The sequence below is a fragment of the Naegleria fowleri genome, assembly GCF_008403515.1.
Source record: "Naegleria fowleri strain ATCC 30894 chromosome Unknown tig27, whole genome shotgun sequence".
In the NCBI taxonomy this organism is placed as follows: domain Eukaryota; phylum Heterolobosea; class Eutetramitea; order Acrasida; family Naegleriidae; genus Naegleria; species Naegleria fowleri.
The window spans coordinates 715,355-730,860 of NW_025407959.1; the positions used below are offsets into that span (position 1 = coordinate 715,355).

General features: G+C 37.9%; 7 protein-coding genes across 7 annotated transcripts; 2 read left to right on the forward strand and 5 right to left on the reverse strand.

Moving 5' to 3' along the window:
- Window positions 1–477: 477 nt before the first annotated feature.
- On the forward strand, window positions 478–1,617 carry FDP41_001816 (uncharacterized protein; the record flags this gene model as incomplete). Its single annotated transcript, XM_044704942.1, has 1 exon — window positions 478–1,617. The coding sequence occupies one exon, from the start codon at window positions 478–480 to the stop codon at window positions 1,615–1,617; it is 1,140 nt and encodes a 379-aa protein (XP_044564186.1).
- A 173-nt stretch (window positions 1,618–1,790) lies between these two features.
- FDP41_001817 (uncharacterized protein) lies at window positions 1,791–6,728 on the reverse strand (the record flags this gene model as incomplete). The annotated part of the gene is made up of 1 exon (XM_044704943.1): window positions 1,791–6,728. One exon carries the CDS (start codon window positions 6,726–6,728, stop codon window positions 1,791–1,793), a length of 4,938 nt encoding a protein of 1,645 aa, XP_044564187.1.
- A 110-nt stretch (window positions 6,729–6,838) lies between these two features.
- On the reverse strand, window positions 6,839–7,934 carry FDP41_001818 (uncharacterized protein; the record flags this gene model as incomplete). Its single annotated transcript, XM_044704944.1, has 5 exons — window positions 6,839–7,232; window positions 7,348–7,375; window positions 7,468–7,522; window positions 7,682–7,773; window positions 7,877–7,934. The coding sequence occupies 5 exons, from the start codon at window positions 7,932–7,934 to the stop codon at window positions 6,839–6,841; spliced, it is 627 nt and encodes a 208-aa protein (XP_044564188.1).
- A 153-nt stretch (window positions 7,935–8,087) lies between these two features.
- On the reverse strand, window positions 8,088–10,730 carry FDP41_001819 (uncharacterized protein; the record flags this gene model as incomplete). The annotated part of the gene is made up of 1 exon (XM_044704945.1): window positions 8,088–10,730. One exon carries the CDS (start codon window positions 10,728–10,730, stop codon window positions 8,088–8,090), a length of 2,643 nt encoding a protein of 880 aa, XP_044564189.1.
- Window positions 10,731–10,831: 101 nt separating this feature from the next.
- On the reverse strand, window positions 10,832–12,046 carry FDP41_001820 (uncharacterized protein; the record flags this gene model as incomplete). Its single annotated transcript, XM_044704947.1, has 1 exon — window positions 10,832–12,046. One exon carries the CDS (start codon window positions 12,044–12,046, stop codon window positions 10,832–10,834), a length of 1,215 nt encoding a protein of 404 aa, XP_044564190.1.
- A 209-nt stretch (window positions 12,047–12,255) lies between these two features.
- On the reverse strand, window positions 12,256–13,503 carry FDP41_001821 (uncharacterized protein; the record flags this gene model as incomplete). Its single annotated transcript, XM_044704948.1, has 1 exon — window positions 12,256–13,503. The coding sequence occupies one exon, from the start codon at window positions 13,501–13,503 to the stop codon at window positions 12,256–12,258; it is 1,248 nt and encodes a 415-aa protein (XP_044564191.1).
- Window positions 13,504–14,418: 915 nt separating this feature from the next.
- Window positions 14,419–15,506, forward strand: FDP41_001822 (uncharacterized protein; the record flags this gene model as incomplete). The annotated part of the gene is made up of 1 exon (XM_044704949.1): window positions 14,419–15,506. A coding segment is annotated over one exon (1,088 nt), but the record flags the coding sequence as incomplete, so codon positions are not given.

The window sequence follows — 15,506 nt, forward strand, 5'->3', positions numbered from 1 at the left end:
TACTTGCCAACTCTTTTTGAACATTTTTTTGAACTTCCGTTTCAACACAAGAGGAATGTACTTCGTTCAATTCATGATGATTTGTATTCAAAGAATCAATTAATTCTGAATTGTTGTTATTGGGGAAACGTTAATATAAACTTACGTTCTTAAAAACAAAAAATAATGTTGAAAAACTAAGTAATATTGCCGGCTGTATCGAATGACTCTGGCAAGAGGATCCTCTAGGAGCGAGAGATGATGGCCACATACTTTTGAAAAGAGAGCTCCCGAATATGAAAGACATTGATGCAATCAATAGACGTTGAATACTTGAGACCTTCCTTGATGCCCGATGGTTTTCCCGAGTGTTGTCGATGAGAGAGATAATACCATTTGATAAATTTAAATTCATCATCATCATCAGGATTATTAGTATTATTATACAGTGTGTCATCTGTGTGTTGTATCGATATTTCCTCTTCATCCCAAAAATTCATGACGTTATTCTTGTTTGGATCATCTTCAGTAAGGAATAAGAAAACAACAACAACAATAACCCACAAACAACAGAATAACAACAATTATTCATCATCAACCGCTGTGGAAAGGAATAACAAATCACCAAAGGGTTCTTCTCTACGTTCTTCCGTTGTCATTCAGGAAGAAAAGGTCAATGGAACAACGTCGTCAACCCATTCAAAACACAAAAAAGGAGGCTCCTCTGCTCAACAGTCAACGAATCAAAAGTCATCGAGACATTCCGTGAATGATGATGTCAACAAAGAAGAGAACCACCTTGATGATCATCATCAGTCGCTGGAACTTGATGCAAGTCATATTGTTGAAGTTCCTCCATTGAATCAACTCTTACCTGATATCAACAAACGACCTTCTCATCATGCTTTGCCAAGAGAAGACTCGTTTGAAACTTTGAAATCACCTTGTCAGATACCTCAAATTGCATCAATCAACTCTTCCTCTACATCGTCCTCTTCACCTTTACATTCACCTCATCAACGAACAGAATTCTCATCAAGGAGAAAAAAAATTTCTCACCAGGTGGGTTCTTCGAATGGTGATGAAGGTCACGTCAAGAGGCATGTATTGAAATCTACAAATTCTGTGCGATTATTGGACACTTTTCAGAAAATGAGCAGCACTAGAACCTTAATCAAACAAGACCCTGCTTTTGAAAGCAAATTAATTGAATATGAAGAAAAGAGACCAAAACAAGAGATGGAAGAGTGTAAAAAGATGGTTTTCTCTCAGTTGGATGACATGAGGAAGGTTTCACCCACCTCCATATACGATAATTCATTTTCGAACGCCCAACCTGTGAAAACTTATGCATCAAAGAATAGAGGATCCGATAGAGTTAGAAACGACGATGAATATTCAGACGAAGAAGAACAAGATTTGGCCTATTCGAAAAGAGAAATTGGTAAATTATATGCCAAAGAAATTGGAAGAGAAAGTTTGCATCTCATATGCAAAGTTAGACGAAATATGAAGAAACAAGACAGTTTCATACAAGAATTGAATGATACCAATATTAAGGAAAAGTTTGAAAGAAATATGAGCTTATTGAAGGGTTATGGAACGAATAAGCAACACGGATTGAAAGTGATGGAGTAGTAGTATTTATTTATTAAGACTCCTACCTGTATTACACAAATTTCCAAATTCTATAATTACAATAATTACGACAATGCCTGTCTCAAAGCGCCTTTAACCTCACTCACACAAATTAAAACTAAAAAAACTTTTATAACAATAATTTATTTCACAATTTCAAGTCCGAGTTACTCTCATGATAAATCAAAGCTTCCTCCTCCCATTTGAATCGCCACACCCATCTTTGCTCTCAACACTTCGAGTGATGAGTATGCAGGGAGCTTTAAATAATGGAAGCAGGTGTTGCAAGTGGGAAGCTCATTATCTGGTGACTCAACTGTCTTTTTCACTACCGTTAACTTGGGGTGTAATGACCTCAAACCGCCAACAGGCACTCGACCGCTTCCAGTTGTGAATTGTAAGAACAATCTCTGTTCATTGGCATTCAACTCAAGCAACCAATCAATCAAGTATTTGATTGTTTCAGATTCAAACGTGTATCCATGTGAACATTGAATACATTGTATGAGAGTTTCTCGGCTATTCCACAATTCATCACATCCTCTAATAAGAATGGACAGTTCTTGTGGTGTGAAGCATTGCAAACTTGAAATTCCATGGCTGAATGATAACACTTCACCAAAACCATATTCTATACACCAGAGCTGTTCTTCAATTCCTTCCTTGCAAAGATAACGAGATAAATAATCACAATACTTTTCAATGTTATGAATGGTGACATCCTCATCCATTCCATTCTCAATCAAATTGTAATTTCCAAATTGGAATTGCAAACATAATTGATCTATATCATTGGAAAGTTTCTTCCATTCATCTTGATTTTCTTCCACCTTGCACAATTGTTTTCTATTCCGACATGTAAGGATATGTTTTAAAGAGTTATAAATACGAGGTTGAATTTGAGCATAATCATAAAGGGAAAGTTGGTCTTTCACTGGATTGGTCAATAGTTCTAACATTGGTAAATTACATTCCATATCTAAAAGACGACCATCCTCCAAACCTTTTGCAATCAACGATCCAACTAGAATAAATAATTTTCGTTTTGATTCAGGGAGAGCCAATCTATCTTGCCTCAATTGAGGGAAAATTCCAAAGGAACTTGTCACATATTCTCCTTCTTCAGATTCATCCATCCAAAGATTGTTGACCTTCTTTTGTAATTGTTTAGAGATTAAATCATAGTAAGCTAAAGTTGGACCTAATCCAATGCCAGCTTCATTTTCATACTCAAATTCGAGTGTATATTTGCTTGGATAGTGGAGAGGTTGAATTTCTGTCAATGTTTGTGAAACAATAGATTCTCGATCAACAATTTTCACACGCTCCATCTTCTTTCTGCCAATTCTAGTTTCGCTTGATACACCTGTTGCATTGGAGTGTGTCTGTAATAGTTGAGAGGCATACAAAGTAGCTCCACTCCATTTGGAGAAAAAATTCCTTCTTGTGGAGAATGGAAGAAGAAATCCACAATATCTGGTTAAGATGTACATCCATGATGGAAGAGTATGAGTGGTAATGGCTACAAGTATTCCAAGAAATTGTGATGATTGTTGTTGCATGATGAATTTGCTTGAAAGTTGCATATTTTGAAAAGATGCACTATTAACAGTTTGACTCTCATTTAAGGAGTAAAGTATCTTCAAAAATATTAAACAGTTGATGAGATGAGAAGCTGCTTCTGATTTGTCCAAAGTATTGCTCATTTCAACGCTGAATTGTTTGATCCATTTCAATAACTGATGCATGTTGTAAGACGATTGTGTAAAGAAATTTTCAACGGATGAAGATTTGGTGCTTTTTTTGTGTTCCAAGAACTTGTCCAGTTTTTTTTTGCAATCTAAAATCTTGTACTTGATGTCATGACTTGGCAAATTAAAAAATTCAGAAGTAAGTGATTCGTTCACAGTGACGAGGGAATCATCTTTCATAGCACGAAGTTTTGCCTCGAAATAGGTCAGAGAAGGATCTGAGCATACCTTTCCATTAATGTAAATTTCAACATCTATGTTTGCACTGGATAAAGATTGGACTTGCTTTTTGATAAAGTTTTCAATACTTCTGATAGTGGCCAATGGTTCGACTTGAATTCCTGAACTGGCCCAAGCTCCAATTTTCTTGTTATCATGGCATTCAATATTCAAGTAGATGGTATTTCCGAATTTCTTGATCGTGCTCTCTGAGAAAGTATTCTCAAAAAACTTGAAAAATTTTTCAGACAACTTTTCAAGCAAGGAATGGCTCAGGTCAATCAGATTGGAGTATGTTGATGCATTTTGTGATACGAGTTTTGCAAATTCTGCAATAAGCGTACCTTGTTGATCAGTTGGAGTTTGTAGAAGACTGTTCACAAACACGGTTGAAAAGCCACATTTCTGAAATTGGTATGCTGAAATATTAGATCCTGATCGAAACAAGGAAATTATGTCTTGTAAAGCTTTGTCGTCCAATACCAGTAACCGTTTACATAAATTTTCTAATTGAATCTCTTCTTCTGTGTGATGACTTGTAGTATGAATTTGATCCTTGAAGAAGGTATTCAAAATGTGTTGAGAGCTCTCTTGAATCACCTTAAAAGCATTCAGCTCTAACTCGTTCATACTATCCTTGGACATGGCGCTGATACTATTAAAGCTTGATATCATTCCTTCACGAATGAAAATACTCTTCAACGTCGCTTGATCAGACGGTAAATGAGAGAGAAGAAGTAGCATCACTTTCAAGCAATTTGAAATAACAACCGTGTCAAATTTGCTCATGGTGTTGAAATCATGAACGGAGACATTCAAATAAGCAGGAACAGTGATATTCTCATGTTGTTGAGAGTCTAATAGGTTTTCTATGCTTGATATGGAAGAAGAGCCCTCTACAGAAAGACATTGATTCAAAGTTTTGATCGTAAACTTGGCTACAGATTCCCAGAAGAGAGAGTTATCTTGAAGAGTGGTGTTGTGATTGGATGACTTGAGACAAGTGTTAATAAATTTGCAAATGAGGCTCAAACAGTCTTTTCTGTAAAACTCATTGGTTGACAACGTCATGAGAGGTTCAAACAATTCTTGTAATGCAAAAGAGCTGATTTTGGTCTGATCAGATGATGACAGTTTAGAGAAGGCTCCTGATTTTGAATATTTCTCTTTGGTTTTAGAGATGGTCGGTTTAGTGCTGTTGCTGGATATTCTTCTTCTAAATTGAGGAGTGGATGGAGATTCATGTTGAGAAGAGCTGCTGCTTGTTTTTTGTTTCTTGAAAAATCTCTTAAAGAAACCCTTGTTTGATTCTGTACTCTCTTCACTCGATGAGGGAGGAGTGTTTGGAGATTGCTTGGTTGGCTCTTCTCTTATTTCAATACAAATTTCTCTCGAGAATGAGAACGGTAGAGGATTTCTCTTCATATTTCTTGTGACTCCACCTTGTTGTTTCATTTCCATGAGATCAATTCTATAGCTTCTTCCAAGGACCATTAAATTGAAAGGAGTTTCTACATTTCCTGAACGGTAATGTTTTTCTAATTCAACATTGGCATTCTCATCATATTCATTCATATTATGGTAATCGTCTTCCCAGTAATACTTGCTATTTCCGTAAATATAGATGGGAATTGTACCACCACATTCATCATCTTCCACTTCAGGAAATAAATTGTTGAGTAAATGCAAAATACAATCCTGTAATAAGGAAAAATCATGGCTCGATTTTTCATGGGTAGAGAACATCAATTCTTGCTGTTGAGGATCAATCCACTTTCTAAGAATTGACATGAAAGTTTTCGCCAAAGGAGTGGCATTAGTGGTTGGTACTGAAGGGTTGAGTAGATGATTGATGACTTCTGGAGATGCATCACAATATAGGGAAAGAGTATTCAAAATGTACTGAGAAATTTTACATGATGAAAGAGAGACAATGTTAGAGGCATCATTCAATTTCTCAACCATGTTAGAAAGCATGGATATGTTTGCGACTCTTCTTGCAACTTGTTCCATAATACTCTCAGATGTGCCCATTGATGAACAAGTTGCTGTTCCAGACTTTGTCGATGATTTTCGTTTCGTTGGTTTCTTCTCAGAGCTATCTGATAATTTTCCTTTCTGGAATCTACTTCGTTCAAGTATATAGGCAAAGCAATGACAAATAATTTCAAACATTTCTAGAGATTGACGTATACTGTTAATATCGCCACTTGCATTGGAAAGGGTTGCATGTCCAGAAATATTTCGGATTTGTCTGATCAATGCATCCAAAGCACCTGCTTGTTCGATGAAAATTGGAAAGTCTTCCTTCACATGCATCTTTCTAAACAAGTTGCAAATAGTTTTTAGAGCAGAAAGTTTGATCCTAACTCCCATTTGAGGGCTATCCAAACATCCAAGTAAAACACTCAAAAATCCGACATTTTTCGTTGGTGATGATGATGATTTTTTGATTGAGCTCGAGGATTTTGTGTTGTTGCTGCCACTCTGATCATCTGTATTGTCACTATTCGTTTGTGCATTCAACAATGCTGTTGGTTCTTCAATACTGATCTTGTCAAAACATTTTAGAATTTCCTCCAGCATGCCTTCGTTGACTAAATTTCCGAATAATTCTTTCGAGAGTGGTCTCGCATCGTCATGACGACTTGTTTGATCCGAAGCTTCCAGTAATGATGAACTATCAGCACTACTATTGTAAATGTTGTCAACTTTGGATTCTTGATTGTCAGAAAATATTTGTAACAAATCTAACATGACCGGTATGGGATTATAACTCAACACAGTTGGACAACTTCGGGGCACCATGTCTAGAATTGAACCGAGTGCTCTCAAAATTAAAGTGATGATTTCTCTCGAGTCGTTCCATTTTCCTTGCAATGATGAGACATCCTCGAGATTTCCACTGTTGACCTCTTGCTCAATTCGTTTCACTTCGGAAAGTCTATCCTGTAAAATCGGAGTTAACACGCTCGACCATCCATATACATCAAAACCAGAAATAAAATCCTCCAATCCGATACACAAGAAAGTACACAACTCATTGAGACTGTTTATTCTCTCTTGATCGCTCGAGAGATTTTGAAAATCGCTTGAACTCATGCTCATAGAGCCAAAACCAAAGTTTTCGTCCTCTTCCATTTTTTTATGGGTTATTTTTGAATTTTTGAATGGACGTTCCATCGTTCCATCTGGACAACAGGTTTGTGTCAGATGATTTTATTTGCAAGAACTCCGAATTTCACACTCACCTACAATAGTAGGCACAGGTTTTTGCCGTTCTTTTTCTTTTTTGAAACTCTTCCGTACAAGCTAACTCGAATGGCATCATCAAATACCTTCTTAAGGCCCTGTTTTGTTTTGGCAGAGCATTCTGCAAATCCTGCACAGTCCAATTCCTCTGCCAACTCAAGACCTTCCTTGTATGTTACAACTCTTTCTTCTGGATCCCCTCTAGCTTCCATATTCTTCACATAATTAACATCATTTCTCAAATCTAGCTTGGTTCCGACCAAAATAACATGTGCGGATGGGCAATGTTTTGTAATTTCTGAGTACCATTTCAGTTTGGCATTGACAAAGCTCGAGTACTGAACTAGAGAAAAACAAAGTAAGAATACATTGGTATCTGGATATGACAAGGGTCTTTTGTTTGTGTCGTTCAAACGAGCATTGGAGAGAGAATTGTGTTTCAACAGGTTGCAAGTTGTAACAAAGATTCGTGTTATCAAATTTGCCCAATCATTGTTATAGCTCTTACCTTAATCGATCGTAGTCTTCTTGACCGGCTAGTTTGTTTTAATTTACGAGTGATTAATTCATCAACAGGTCATGATTTTTTGTTCGAGTTCGGAACATTCATACAAATTCAACCACTTACCTGTGTCCCATAAAGTAAGATTTACAGGCTTTTGATCTACATAAACAGTACAGCCCTATATTTACCAAGATTTTTTAATTCATTCAAATGAGAATGATTGAGAAGGAAAGCAGCAAGGAAAATGATCCGAGTGAGGTCGGACAATGTATACCAGTTTCATTGTTAGGCATGAGATGATCATTTATACAATCTGTAGCTCTCTTGAAGCACTTACGTAATTATCAAATACTGTAGGTACATAGTCGTTCATAAATTCCTTTCCGGCATAGACAATCAACAAGCAAGTCTTTCCCACATTTCCATCACCTGAGGTATCATGATGACGGTTGGATAACAATCCCAATAAAGAGTAATACCGAAGAAACACGGACGTTTGATTTAATGGAAACACCCTCAAAGTCTTACTTACCCACAACAACAATTTTTACTGTGGTAGCCTCTGACGTTGAATTGTTTACGTTGCTCATATTTTTTTTTGTGAGATTACCACATTTGGACACATAGCATATCAAGAGTGGACTATGAAATCTTGAGTAAATAAGTAATACTTAAGTAATAAATTATTCTTCATTTGTTACATGATTCAATAACTAACTCCAAGATGAAAAAAAGTTATTCAATCAACTATTGATATTTGCAACCAAATGATCCGTAATGTATCTGTAAATATGACGTCTGTTGTCAATAGAGTGGTCCTTATTGGTATAGACCATTAAATCGAACTGAACCAATTTGTCTTGTAAGAGGGACATTAAATTAAAGCTATTAATTGGGTGGACATTATCATCTCGTGATCCGAAAGCAAGGGAGAATTTCTTCGATGATTGCGCAACATCTCCATTGGAAAGCTTGGTTGGTAATAGAGGGCATTTTGGATCTTGAACTTGATTCAATACACTACTTTTCTTGTATCCAGAAGGATTCACCGATGGCCATAACATGTATCGTTCGGTGTAAGCAGTATCATAGTATGTCCAATCTGTCACAGGGGCAACGCTCACAGCTGCCTTGAATGGAAGAGTTTCAGTATTGGTGTTATTCTCAGAGAATGTTAGAGTCTTGGAAGAAAGATAACCACCGTAGGACCAACCCCATATTGCAATCTTTGCACTATCTACATAGGACAAACTCTTAAGATATTTGGCAACAGCAATTTGATCCTTCACTTCGTAATAACCCAAATTCAAATAGGTTTGAGTCATAAAATTAACTCCTCTATAACCCGTTCCTCGACCATCTACAGTCGCTACAATAAAACCAATGGAGGCCAAATACAGTGAGAAAGAGTTGTGCATAGATCTCCAATTATAATTGACAAGTTGTGAACCTGGACCATTGTAGCTATAAATAACGACAGGATACTTGACATCATTTTCTCCATTCCATTGAGGTGGATAAATGAAAAGAACATTCAATTTGTCTCCATTGTCGTTTTGAACTTGAGTGACCTTCACCTTTGGCATTAACAATTCAGTTTCTACTGTTTGTTTAAGTCCTGAATTCTCGGAAACATTGTATCCGGCATTTGCAGCATTAGCAATGAGTGAAGATACTGAGTACAAGGTGGAGAATGGATATTGTGGACCTCCATAATTCAAAATTGCATAATTTCCATTCACGCTAAATGATGCATCAAAGTAAGATCCACCATCTGTTGCTGAGGTTGAACTATTTTTGCTTAGCAAGGTAATCTTTCCATCGAGAGTGGTACCATAAATTTGTCTCTGAATTCCATTTGAATCAACTGTTGTTTGGAAATATATATTGTTAATATTTTGGGAATAGATTCGATAGACTTGAGTGACATCGAAATCTCCACTTGTCAAATATCTCACAAAAGTATAATTTGTAGGTTTGGAATAATCAAAAAGAGCAAGATGATAATGATCAAGATATGGAACAATATCAACGAAATAAGTAGTTTGAGGAATAAAGTAACTTGAACCTTGCGCATATTGGATCCATCGATCTGTGTTAACAGTATGAACAATACGAGTTGGAATTATACCTTGTGCAGAGGTTTGTGTCACATCACCGAGTAAAATATCTTTTTGATTTTGACGTCTGTTCACACGTACAACAGCTACTTGAGTGTTCGATGCCCACATTAAATCATAGACATAATTTTCATCCTCAATATTGGTAGGATATGGAGTTTGACCAATGTCCACTTGAGTGGTGACATCACTTCCCAAATCGTATACATGAACAGATGGAATTGGATTATGATCACCTGGTGTTGGAATTCTTACTTCTAAATATTCGGCATTAGTATTGGTAATGATATATTCAGGAAGTTGAACTAATGGAACTTGGCTATCATTCAATTTGAGATAGGTTATCTTTGAACAATCTGGTGAGAAGAAGAACGTATCAACTCCTGCAATAACTTCTTCTTCATAGACCCAGTCAGCAACACCATTGAAAATTAATTCAAAAGAACCATCTGTTGTGATTGGTTTTAGAACCTTGGTTTCACCAGTTACTGCATCAAATGTGTGAATGAAAATGTTGTTTTCTTGTACAAATGCAGCAACAACTTGATTTGAATTTCCATAAGAAGGGTTACACCATTTCATAATTGTTTGCTTTGGAGCTTGAGGATTTGAAAGAGTAGTGACCTTCTTGGTAACAGTATCCAAAACAATAAATCTGCTGAGACTAGAGTGACGCCAAACATGTTCTACGTCCATCTCAAAAGAAACAAATCGTTCCTCTGCTTGAATCAAGAAGGATGTGTAACAGGCAATGTTATTAGAGAGGAGTAACTCGGATGACAGGAAAACGCTCTCACTCTTCGTGTTAGTATCAAATTTCATGATATCACATTGAGTAGAAACACCAACTCCTTTAAAGGTTCTCACACTAGCCATATTTTCGAAGGTATGGGTCAATACATTCTCTCGAGTTTTTCCACTTCCTTCCGAAGTTGTATCATTCCTCAATTTCCAATAATAATAGAAATTTTCTTTGCTTGGATTCTTGGACCAAGAGGCATCAAGTGATTGTGTCGCAAAGGTGCCATTGAAAATATCATTGAATACGATGGATCTCTTGATGGTCTTTTCCTCATAGGTGAGTATTAAAACAGCAATCACCACGGTGATAATTCCAGTAATCATCAGTCCCAGAACAATATATAAAATTCGAGTGAATAATTGTTGACGTCGTTTCTTCACTTCTTCAGGAGAGAGCTCTCCGGACTGAACGTTGCCAGTAGATTGGTCAATGGGATTCTGATGAAGGCGCTCTCTTTCACTCATTTTTTGTTCTCAAAAATCTTTTGGATGACATCCAAAAAGTCAAAAAGTGTCTTATATTGTACAAGGAAAAATCATTTTACAAGTGAGGTGTTTGTTCTGAACTATTGAATGTCCTTATTGGTAGATTTTTTGGTTTTGGATTTTCCATTATTCAACTGCTCGAGCGAATGTTTAATCATCTGCATGGTCCTTTCCACCTTACTTTTAATACTCGTGTCGTGCTGGTCCGAAGAACGATTATTTTCCTTGTTGTGGAATTTATCGCCATTCTTTCTCTCCATGTCATCTAAGAGAATTCCAATCTTTTTACCATTTCTTTTCAAGTCACACAACAACATGACAGATTTAGGATCCATTCCCGTTGCATATTCCTTTCCTAATTGCCCAAGCTGTTCTTCTGGTTGTGTTTCTTCTTGATCACTTTCTCCATCCTTTGAATAGACATAAGGTTTCAGGTTGATCTTGTCATCTGAAATTAAACTCGATTCATACTCAAACAAATGATTGTCAAATGTTGGATCGTTCTTGAGGGTTTTTCGTTGTTCGGTAATTTTTTGGAAGGTATTCACAAGCCGAGGAGATGACACAAGACTTCCCAAATGTCCAGATGAAACTCTGGATCGTCCAGATGTTACAGAGTACATTGAATTTCTTCTCGAAAGCGGTGGAGGAGGAGTTAGTAAATTCGAGGATGACGTTGATTTTGAAAGGAAGGGATACTTATGATGGTTCAAGCTTGGAGTTAATAATCTTGATGATTGTTGTAATGCTTTGTTATCAGAAGAAAGGCCTGTTGTTTGTTCACTCGGACCCTCAATGCAAAGGCTTACCATCGTGGAGGAAGAAGAAACATGCCTTATTTGCTCCTGCTTCGACGTTTTGGCTTCCGTGTGATTAATATTTGGTTTTAAATGATGAGAGGACCCTTGCGAAGGAAGTAAATTGTACGAGATGCATCTACGAGGAGCTTTGCAATCTTGTGTAATTAACAAGGACGAAGAGCTCTGCACTGGAGATAATTTCTTTTCTGTTGTTGAAGATGACTGTATTGTTGTGGGTGAATCGATGAGTTTTCCATCATCTTCAATTTCTTCATCGTAATGAAGTGGCTGAGAATCATCATCTTCTCCTTCATAAGAAGATGAATAATCAGAGTTCGTGTTGCTATGACTGGTGTTGTTGTTATTATTAATATAAACATTGGATGAATTAAGATTATTTGATAAGGTTGTAGTATTAGAGTTGGGAGAAAGCATCATCAACTTATTCGGTTGTGAAGGGTTATTCGGAGATGGTGATGAAGTCTTTGGGCTCATCCTTGTTGGGTTACGAGCTGAAATTAATGGGGAGCTCTGCCGTGAGTTGCTGCTCTTTGAAGATTTAGGTGATAACATTATTTCAATAAAGCTAGCATGAGTTAAGTTTGTTAGTGATGGTTGGGAGGAATCAATGAAGAGAGCGGGTGCGCGAAACAATGCAATAGTGAGAGGTTTTTTTGGTAGGCCTCGTGATTTGTGGAGCACTATTACCAATTTTGATTTCGAAATTGTGGAGCACGCGATGTGGCACAAGGCTTCTGTTTCTCGGGGTTTGTGTCCCAGAATAGGATCTGAATATCAATACAACACTTGTTTTGCTGTTGTTGTTGAAACAATTTCTTTCTCAATGAACATTCAAAGGCTTCACCGTGTATGAGCGACAACAAGTCCATACCAAAGGAAGTAGCCAATTGAAAACTATTCATACCATTTGAATTTTTCAAGAGATTCAATATGGCAAGTAAGGTTGGGATCACTTTGAGGTGTTGTTGGTTTTGATGGGGCAGCGTTGTATCTCGTTGCAAAGCTCTCGTTGCGTGTTGATCTTTGCCAGTTGCAAGCATGACAATATTGTCGTTTGAATAATCATGTTGATGTGAAGGTGCGGAAGAAGTACTGTTCGTCCTTGGCCAATGAACATTAGAAGCTCTGAGAATCATTAGAGGTAAGGAATTATGATCATTTTCATTAGAAATGTGAAAGGGTGGCATGGTAGTAGCTGGTAAAAAGCAGCATGTAGTGAAATTTCTTGTTTCGTGTGTTTGATTTGTCTTTTCCAAATGACGTTCGAGAGATAAGATCATTCTTTGAAGCAAGTGTGAACAAACTTTCAATCCATTATCAAAGAGTGGAGAGTAAACAATGTTGGAATTGCTGAATTGCATCATTCTTAAACACGACATGATTGGAATTTCTCCAATGTCGTTTTGTTGAAATAACAAGTCATCGATCCTAAAATCCCGAACAGGAGCTGATTCATTGCTTGCTGTTGTTGCGAGACTGTGACACCTTGTAGAAGCCATCACATCCAATCGATGGAGCAGTTCCATCACAATGAATGGATTCACTTGCTGAGAAGCAATATGGAGAGCATTCCATCCATCACCCAAAGAGAGACATAAATGTTGATGTTCGTGAGGATGTCTTGTTTTGACTCGCTTTGTCGATACATTTTCATTTTCGTATTCGTCACTGTTGGTAACATCAAAATCTTCATCCACTCGTCTAATAGATAAAGTACGTTTTTGAGAGGAGTGTGCAGCTTGAAGAGGAATCGAGAGCGATGTATTGCAGTGTGAAGCCAAAATATTTCGGACATGGTCCAAATCGCAAATTTCAATGCTGTTGAAAAGAGTGTAAGTGGTATCAATCGATGAACGAAAGGATAAATTCATTGGTGTAACGTTTTTTTTTGAAAGTTTGGTGGTTGCCAAAATGGAGTTGACATTCGACATTGTTCTTTTCATTAACGTCATGTTGAATTAAACAACATGTCTTATAATTCAATACATTATGACTTCATATCAAGATGCGTCTGACAACTACCTGATTTCGTTGACAACCCTTTCAGTGGAATTCAGACCATGTCACCATATAAAGTACAAGAATAAAGTATTGAACACGATGATTTCACAACAAGAAGTCATCATTTTAAAACGCAGTCAAATGTCTTCACCATTCTCTTATGCATGCGCAACGCAGTTTTTGGGTTACGCAAAGCCAGTTGGAGAAAGGACTTTTGCTGGACTAATTCTAGAGGAAAAGAAGGAGAAAACCAGAGAAACGCAAGGAAGCAGGATGGAGGAAGAGACGAAGACTCCATGATGTGAGGTCACATTTAAGCAATTGCTTGATAAATCCATGAAAATCATGAGAACATGATGAATTAAATAAATATTAATCTTCTCATCTTAATTGAGGTTAGGGTTTTGTGTTAGTTGTATATAGCACGGTGGCCAACTCCTGCGAATTTTTTTGGGAACACCAAGCTACGAGAAAACTTTTCGCTGCAAATTATTTTAAAACAACGATCATAGGATGATTTTATGATGGTTTCAATCCATCAAAACTTGCCAATTCAATTTATTGTTGCTGACACATGAAGGAAACACCACATCACTAATGGTGTCTCAAAACGATGAATTGGCACTACAAGAGCCATGGTGGTTGCTTCTTAAAAATTTATCGTCCATGGAGGACTGAAATTGTGACTGAGTTGAAGATGAACATTCCCGCTCATCACAATCACATGACCGACATCATCTCCCTCTCAAACAGTCATTACACACTCTCAAACCACAATCCTTACATGGAGTTAACGATAAACATTATTTGTGGCATGAATTGCATAGCAATGTTGGCATATTTGGATGGCAGATCTGGGTTTGGGTTTGGGTTTGGGTTTGGGTTTGGGTTTTGGTTTTGGTTTTGGTTTTGGTTTGGGTTTGGGTTTGGGTTTGGGTTTGGGTTTGGGTTTGGGTTTGGGTTTGGGTTTGGGTTTGGGTTTGGGTTTGGGTTTGGGTTTGGGTTTGGGTTTGGGTTTGGGTTTGGGTTTGGGTTTGGGTTTGGGTTTGGGTTTGGGTTTGGGTTTGGGTTTGGGTTTGGGTTTGGGTTTGGGTTTGGGTTTGGGTTTGGGTTTGGGTTTGGGTTTGGGTTTGGGTTTGGGTTTGGGTTTGGGTTTGGGTTTGGGTTTGGGTTTGGGTTTGGGTTTGGGTTTGGGTTTGGGTTTGGGTTTGGGTTTGGGTTTGGGTTTGGGTTTGGGTTTGGGTTTGGGTTTGGGTTTGGGTTTGGGTTTGGGTTTGGGTTTGGGTTTGGGTTTGGGTTTGGGTTTGGGTTTGGGTTTGGGTTTGGGTTTGGGTTTGGGTTTGGGTTTGGGTTTGGGTTTGGGTTTGGGTTTGGGTTTGGGTTTGGGTTTGGGTTTGGGTTTGGGTTTGGGTTTGGGTTTGGGTTTGGGTTTGGGTTTGGGTTTGGGTTTGGGTTTGGGTTTGGGTTTGGGTTTGGGTTTGGGTTTGGGTTTGGGTTTGGGTTTGGGTTTGGGTTTGGGTTTGGGTTTGGGTTTGGGTTTGGGTTTGGGTTTGGGTTTGGGTTTGGGTTTGGGTTTGGGTTTGGGTTTGGGTTTGGGTTTGGGTTTGGGTTTGGGTTTGGGTTTGGGTTTGGGTTTGGGTTTGGGTTTGGGTTTGGGTTTGGGTTTGGGTTTGGGTTTGGGTTTGGGTTTGGGTTTGGGTTTGGGTTTGGGTTTGGGTTTGGGTTTGGGTTTGGGTTTGGGTTTTGGGTTTGGGTTTGGGTTTGGGTTTGGGTTTGGGTTTGGGTTTGGGTTTGGGTTTGGGTTTGGGTTTGGGTTTGGGTTTGGGTTTGGGTTTGGGTTTGGGTTTGGGTTTGGGTTTGGGTTTGGGTTTGGGTTTGGGTTTGGGTTTGGGTTTGGGTTTGGGTTTTTTGGGTTTGGGTTTGGTTTGGGTTT